We start from the raw sequence: 7,098 nt of genomic DNA, 5'->3' as shown, positions 1-7,098 counted from the left end.
CAGGGACAGAGATGGGGAATTTGGGTGACCTGAAGTGACATTTTGCTGCTTCTGTTTCTCTCACAGCTTTCTCAGCGGGTGAGATCTCCATCCCGACACCGGCTTGCCCCTCGTATTCACACACGTGCCTCTGTGGTATTTGAGGGCCGCTGAAGTGGCTGTTGCAGTTTGTAACAGGAGCTGCTGTTTCATTTTTGGGGTTGCTTAACCCCCTCCTAACTGTAATAAACCCAGTGAGCAAGGACACAAAAATATTACCCTGGAGGTAGGGGGCCAAAAGCTTGGAAAGGGATGAAAGAAACACTTCAATTGCAGCTTTCAAAATATGTTTCTCTAGCTGAAGCTGCTAAATTTGACTCAACTTTACATGTTGGAAAGGTTTTGCGGTTGGTTTGGGGTTTTTTATGGTGAATAAAGTGTTTTTTCCTCTTTAAAACCCCCACCAACTCGCAGGCTCAGTGATGCAGTTTCGATGTGTCACGGAGGCAGGGTGAGCGTGGATCTGCTCTTGGAACAGTCACTGTAAACCCCAAAACATGAGACTCTGGTCTTGAGTGGGGCTCCAGGTGCCTGAAACCAGCACCTGGCCCCCCTCACTATCCCAGCAGGGTGGGGGGTGCCACGGGAAGCCTGGGAAGGGACAGGTTTCACCCTGGTTTCACACTGAGAGGGGGCAGGGCTTTGGTCTCCTGCAGGATTCAATCCCCTGCCCAGGGGACTTGGGGACATCGGGGGATTAGAGCTGGGAGCTCCCGCAGCAAATCCCAGCCTGAGGAAAGAGGGCAGGGGAAAGCAGGTGAGCTGAACCTCCACCACAAAAGGTCTCCAGCAGGCTGGGTCACTGTGTCTCGGTTTCCCTGCATGGAGATGATGCTGTTGGCACACAGGCCCCTGGCAAAGTGCTCAGAGACTGATTTCCACAAGGGTTCATTCCCGGGGAGCCGTGGGACACATGGTTTGCTGATAATTCACCTCGACCTAAGGCAGGAGTCAAAAATAGCTCCTGTGACTCACTGTGCCAAGAAAGCCAAAGGGTTTGAGACAGTGCCTGGGGGCAGCTGGATGTTTTCCTTAGGATAGGGAGGTGATGAGGTGCCACCTCCGAGTTTCTGGCTCTTCAGGTCCCTGTGGCGAGCCCGGGCTCTGCTCCCCAGGTGACTTTTCTCCTTGGTGCTCATATGCCTTTCTCCAGCTGTGGCAGAAGTTTGGCTGTTCCTCATCTCCCATTCCCAGAAAGGGATGTATAAAACATAAATGTCCCTTTTGCTGCGGCTCCAGGCTCCCCTGGCTGGTCCTTCCTGCATCACCAAGCACCTGAGCTGGGGATGGATGTGCACAGGGAGGCACAGATGTGATGAGTGCTGGCCCTTTGAAAGACCTCAGTCAGCTGTGAGATTCCAGTGCTTCCAGAACTGGAGTTCCAACAGCCCAAAATCTCCTCCTGGTCTTGCTTCGCTGATTTTTATCCAATTTCTGCATTGTGGGTGCTTCGCCTCCTGACACAGGGGAGCAAGTAAAATTTGTGAAAGGGAGGTGGGACAGCAGTGTTGCCTCTGAGCCACCTCCCAGTGGATTACTCCTGTGTTTTCATCCTCTCCTGTCATGTCTGATGGCCCCAAAGTGCAGGAAATATCACCTCTGAGGAAAAATGAGGGGTGAAAAGGGCTCTTCTTTCCTCCAGGCCCTGAGTACAACAGCGATGGGCAGCCTGGAAGGGAGAACAGGCAACTCCATCACATCTGCCATGATCCTTTCCCTGTGGCAGAGACCTGGGACATTAATCTGGTGGCTCTTGTCCTCGTGATGGTGTTACTGCTCAGGAAGGCTGGTGCTCAGAGAATCAAACATGCACTGATCCTTTTCCAGAGAAAGGGACATTTGGGACACAAATGTGGTGGCAGTCAGACTTGTGTATGTATTACTGCTCAGGAATGCTGGAGCACTGAGGATCAAACACACACCCGTCCAACACCCAACCCTTGGACACGACAGTCCCCTGGCTCAGCGGGATCCTGCTGGGGACACGCCAGCTCTGTCCCATGCCTGTAGCACAAGCCTGGGGGTGACAAAATCACCAGACACAGGCAGAAGCCAAGGGACTATCAGCACCCAGCTCCACATGGGACCTGCTTGACCTTTCTGCTCAGTTTTCTAAGAAACACCGCAACAGTTGTGAGCGCTTACGGGAAGGGTGGGCCAGGCCCAGCCTGAGATAGTGTTTTGGTGCTGCTGGGGGGGACAGTGGCTACAAGAGGGGCTCAGGGGCTCCATGGGGTAGCAGGAGGTGTGGTGGGGATGTTTGTGTTCGTGTAAGAGCGGCTTCTCGGATGGTCTTGAGGGGGAAAGAGAGAGAGGGTAGATGGAAACCACATCTCAAAATAGGCCTAAACTTTGACGGCGCTTGGAGCTGCGCTTCCTGCTTCGAGCAGCCCCAAGGAGATGAAAGATGCAGCTGAGTGAAATAGAAAAAAGAAAAACAAACAAACCAACTTAACGCTTTCTTCACCAAGGCAGAGACACAGATGTGATACCAGGTCACTCCATGAGGCTGGGATGTGGCTCCAGGACCCCCCATTCCCTCCTAGCAGCCCCAGGCCTTGGAAAGCAGGACAGGAGAGCCCAGGCTGAGCTGGGGAGGGGGACTGCTCACTGGACACAGGGATATTAAGGAAAAAGCCCTGGAGCAAGCCAAGGAAAGAAGGGTCCTGTTGTGTCAGATCTGGCCTGGGGATTTGCAAAGTCACCTATTGAAAGGGAAAGCTGCCCCTTCCCTGGAGCAGACACAGCCCTGTGCATGCAGCAGCAGCTGCTCTGGGTCATGCAGAAACAGGGCTCCAAAATTCAACGCATGTAAACTAATTAAAAAAAAAAAAAAAACACAACCCCCAAAAAAACCAAACCAAGATAAGAAAACACACAAACAAACATCCCTGAAGTGCCGCAGAGCTGGAAATGGGGTTTGACAGTTTGGAGGGTAAAAAACTCGACCACTGCTGACTGATAGCGACCGACTTCTCGTAATCCGAAGATCAGCTTCCTCTGCGTTGGCTGAGCTGGAGGTGGGGACAGCCCGCTGGCAGCTTCCTGCACCCACCAGCCCCTGGCATGCAACACCCAACAAAGCCGGAGCAACAGGATCTGCCTTACCAAAACTGAATTTGGCTGACAACATCCTGCGTTTCGTAAGGTCGCTTTGATGTTTGTTTACTCGCCAGCTCCAGCACATGCTCCGCACCAGCCTGCGGATGAATGGGAACGAAAAGGGCTCAGCACCTCTTTGATCTCTCCCAGGAGAGTTGCCAGGAGCAGTCAGCTCTGGAAACACCCCGTGGAGGGACGGATCCGGCTATCCCCCTGGTGCTTTTGACTTGCTGGTCCCGGTTTGTGCTGGGGTGGGATCTTTGGAGTAAAGCCTGGCTGGAGACAATGTCCCTGAATGGTGTGGCCACTGGTACCCCACAACTCACAGCATACCCTCCCATCCATCCCACCCCGCAACCAAGGAATGTCTCCATCACACCAAGTGTTTTGTTTTTATTTAAAACCGCATAAAAAAAATAAGACTTCTCAATTCCCCTGTACAATATCAACTATTAACAAAACCCGCCGGCTACACACTTGCTTACAGGTACGGACTGGACAGTGCGGACAGCCCGGGCCAGCTCCCCCCTCCCCAGCCCCCAACAAGACACCCATGGAGAAAACCCAAATTCATCTGCAAACTGAGATCTGCACGTGGCAAGGAAAGAACAGCACCCAGAACTATGTACACAGACAGCTGGGGAGAAGCAGCAACGCCACACCTCCACCAGACATCTGACAGAAACACAACAGGCCCGGGGATGGACAACGGACAGAAACAGAGGGAAAACCCGAATGGAAAACCGGGGGATCAGCAGCTGTAGAAGCAAGGCATGGGCTGGAAACCCACATGAATTATAAATAAATAAATAAGTTATTCTAGCGGCTAGAACTCTTCCTTTAAAAAAACAAACAAACAACAAATTCATGAAAATAAATTAAAAACAAAAACTGGAAATGAGAAAAAAAGGCAAAATGTTATCACTATTCACAACTGTACATCAAGCTTTGCTCCTGTAGAACTATGTACACATTTACAGCTGTTGATTTGCATTGTTTGTGCATTCGTGAGGGCACAGAGAAGCAAAGAATCCCAGAAAACCTATGTGGGATGGAGGCACAGGAGGCGAGGCATAACCTACTTGGTTCCCAAGCATCTTCTGACCCATTTCCTTTTTGAACAGGGAAAAGGAACTATAGGCCCAGGTGAGTATCAGAAAAGCAGCACTGTAGGAAAAGTCAACTCTTTCCTCCAGCACAGCTCAGATCAAACAGAAGGCACATGAGCATAGGGACAGAGAGAAGGGACAGTGAGAAGGGACAGCCACTTGGCCATAGGCTCTGCCCTCCCCACAGTTTTCCCCCACTGAAGCTTTTCTTGCAATCAGGTCTCCGATCCACTTGCCATCCAATTCAGCAGGTCAAGATGACACTTGAGAGCCTCCAAAACCAGTCCAAAAAAAATTACTGATAAAATCTCAGAAGAGACAAGGTCATTCAGACAGAGTCGAGGACAGCTGGCTTGGATGGTAGCTACCAGAACTTGGAAGAGCAGGTCCCCAGCCCAGCTCCAGGACAAGATATGCACATTCCCATCTAAGAACATCTCAGGATCCCTGCTCAGTGCTATGGTCAAGATGAAAAAGTCTGGTTTTCTTTGCTTCTTATGACCAGCATGGGGCTGTTACTTGTCAGGCTCTTGGATCAAACTGTGCAGGTGGATCTCAGCTGGTTCCAGGTGAATGTCCTGCAGCCAAGAATGGTTGAAAATGTCTTCCAACGATGGCCTGTCTGAGGGGCGCATGGACAAACACCACTTGATGAGGTGTTGGCACTCTGGGGAGAGAAACCAGCAAGCACCGGTCAGTCAGAGCAGGCTCCTGTGCACCCTGTGCCACCATCCACAGGGTCCGAGCTGTGCCCAGCCCTCCCCGTGCACCCTCTGGTTGGGAGGTGAGCAGGGTGGCAGCACATGTGCCACCTCCTCCAGCCACCCGTGGGAGATGAAGCCCCTCCGGAGCTCCCTGGGAGCTGCTGCCTCCCACAGCCCCTTATCCCACCCACGTCCCACAGCCGGGTACCCACCGAGAGAGATGCGCCGTCGGAAGAAGAGCTGTCCCCGGATGATGTCCTCGTCTTGCTCGAAGGGGACGTCCCCACACACCATGTTGTAGAGCAGGACGCCCAGGGACCAGATGGTGGCTGAGTGGCCGTGGTAGCGGTGGAAGCGGATCCACTCCGGGGGGCTGTACACCCGCGTTCCTGCGGGACACAGGAGCCCATCAGCCCCTCACCCCAGCATCCCTGGCGACGCTGGCACCCGGCGTGACCCGCCCGCCTTCCCGCCAGCACGTGACTGTTGTTTACAAACTTTGGGTTGTAAAAGGAAGGCGCCGGTGCCAGAAGAGGGCAGCAGGGCCCGGGGAAGGCCCGGCCGTTACAAGCGAAGAAAAAAACCCACCCACGGGTGGGGAAAAACCACGCCTTCCCCCCCCGCAATGGCAAAAAAAAAAAAAAAATTATAAACCAAGGCAAACAAGGGGAGCGGAGCAGCCCCAGCCCTTCCGCACCTTCAAACCAAACCGGCCAGTGCTCGGGTTTTGCAAACCCCCCCTCTGCTCTCCCCCTCCCCGGGGTGTTTTTATCACACTGACTTCCCCCGCCCCAGCCCGAGCCAGGCTGGGTGACGGAGGCTGTCAGCAGGGCCGGGAGCCGGCTCCCGTTTCACAACATCCTCCCCGTGCCAAACAGCAACTTGGCAGCGGCTGCAGAATTCATGCCGTCCCCCCCGCCACGGGGAAACCTCCGGAGTCCGGCCCGGGCGCGCAATGCCCGGCACCGGGAGCGTCACCTGGCTCTGGGCTCACCGTCAAACTGCGTGTAGAGCGTGTCCTTGAGGAAGGTGCCGGAGCCGAAGTCGATGAGCTTGAGCTCGCCCGTGGCCAGGTCCAGCAGGATGTTCTCGTCCTTGATGTCGCGGTGCAGGACGCCGCAGTTGTTGCAGTGCCGCACGGCCTCCAGCACCTGGCGGAACAGCCCCCGCGCCATCTCCTCCGGCAGGAACCCCCGCTCCGTGATGAAGTCAAAGAGGTCCTGCGACGGCTCCGGACGCTCCATCACCAGCAGGAAGCTGTCAGGCAGCTCAAACCAGTCCAGGAGCTGGATGACGCCGTGGAAGCCGGAGCCCACCTTGTTCAGAAGCACGATCTCCAGAGGCACACGGCTGCCGCTGGGCTGCGGGGGGACCACGCTGCCATCAGCGGGGCTAAGCTACCCTGGCCCGCGGCACGCTCAGGTGTCCCCTTACCGCACCCACCGGTCCTGGGCATCCCCCCGACAAGGGGACACTCCTGTGTCTCCCTGCTCGCTCCCACCGGTCCTGGGCAGCCCGGTGTCCTCCTGCCCGCCCCCATCGGCGCTAAGCATTCCCCGGCCCGGGATGTCCCGCGTCCCCCGGTGACCCCACACCCGCTCCCCCCGCGCTGTCCCGGTTTCCACCCTCCCGCGTCTCGGCTCATTCCCGCCCGTCACGCCCCGGGTTCTCCCGCCGGCCCCGCTCACTCACCAGCTCGCCCCACTGCGAGATGCGGTCCCGGGCCACGCGTTTAATCGCCACCTGCGAGCCGAGGGGAACGGCGGGATGAGCTCGGCGCCCGCCCCGCCGAGCCCCCTCCTCCTCCGCCCGCCGCCGGCCCCGCCACTTACCGGGGCGCCGTCCGAGAGGCGGATCCCCGAGTAAACGCTGCCGAAGCCGCCGCTCCCCAGCAACGGGCCCACCCGGTACAGCTGCTCCAGCGGCTCCTTCTCCTTCCCTGTGGACGAGACTCGCCCGTCAGCGCTCCGCCCGCTGCCCCGGCCGGCCCCGAGCCGGGACGGGCACCCCCGGGCCGGGCGTCCCTGACCTGGTTGTAGCTTGGCGGGGTGCAGCTCCGCGGCGGTCCCGGAGCGGAGATGCGCCAGCGAGGTGATTTTGGAGAGCAGCATGCCGGTGGCGGGGCCGGTGGCGGGGCCTGCGGG

The 7,098-nt window shown here is 56.5% G+C and overlaps 1 protein-coding gene across 2 annotated transcripts; it reads right to left on the bottom strand.

The window, feature by feature from the left end:
- Positions 1–3,514: 3,514 nt before the first annotated feature.
- PIM1 (Pim-1 proto-oncogene, serine/threonine kinase) lies at positions 3,515–7,092 on the bottom strand. Of its 2 annotated transcripts, XM_015650951.1 has the most exons (6): positions 6,984–7,092; positions 6,787–6,893; positions 6,647–6,697; positions 5,949–6,315; positions 5,167–5,343; positions 3,515–4,917 (listed from the first exon to the last, which is right to left on the bottom strand). In XM_015650951.1, exons 1-6 carry the CDS (start codon positions 7,063–7,065, stop codon positions 4,766–4,768), a joined length of 936 nt encoding a protein of 311 aa, XP_015506437.1. In that variant the 5' UTR covers positions 7,066–7,092; the 3' UTR covers positions 3,515–4,765. The 2 variants fall into 2 exon arrangements, with proteins under 2 accessions (XP_015506437.1, XP_015506436.1); XM_015650950.1 differs by having other exon boundaries at positions 6,787–7,092.
- Between the last annotated feature and the right edge of the window lie 6 nt (positions 7,093–7,098).

The sequence above is a fragment of the Parus major genome, chromosome 26, assembly GCF_001522545.3.
Source record: "Parus major isolate Abel chromosome 26, Parus_major1.1, whole genome shotgun sequence".
Classification (NCBI taxonomy): Eukaryota; Metazoa; Chordata; class Aves; order Passeriformes; family Paridae; genus Parus; species Parus major.
This window is presented reverse-complemented; position numbering and strand designations above follow the sequence as displayed.

Bases quoted from the DNA above. Each gene is read 5' to 3' on its own strand.
- PIM1 (XM_015650950.1), bottom strand. From the start codon at position 7,065: ATGCTGCTCTCCAAAATCACCTCGCTGGCGCATCTCCGCTCCGGGACC. The intron at 5,344-5,948 runs GTGAGCCCAGAG...TGTGTCCCGCAG, and splicing joins GCTCTACACGCAGTTTGACG to GAACGCGGGTGTACAGCCCC. The intron at 4,918-5,166 runs GTGGGTACCCGG...TTCTCTCCCCAG, and splicing joins CCGACGGCGCATCTCTCTCG to AGTGCCAACACCTCATCAAG.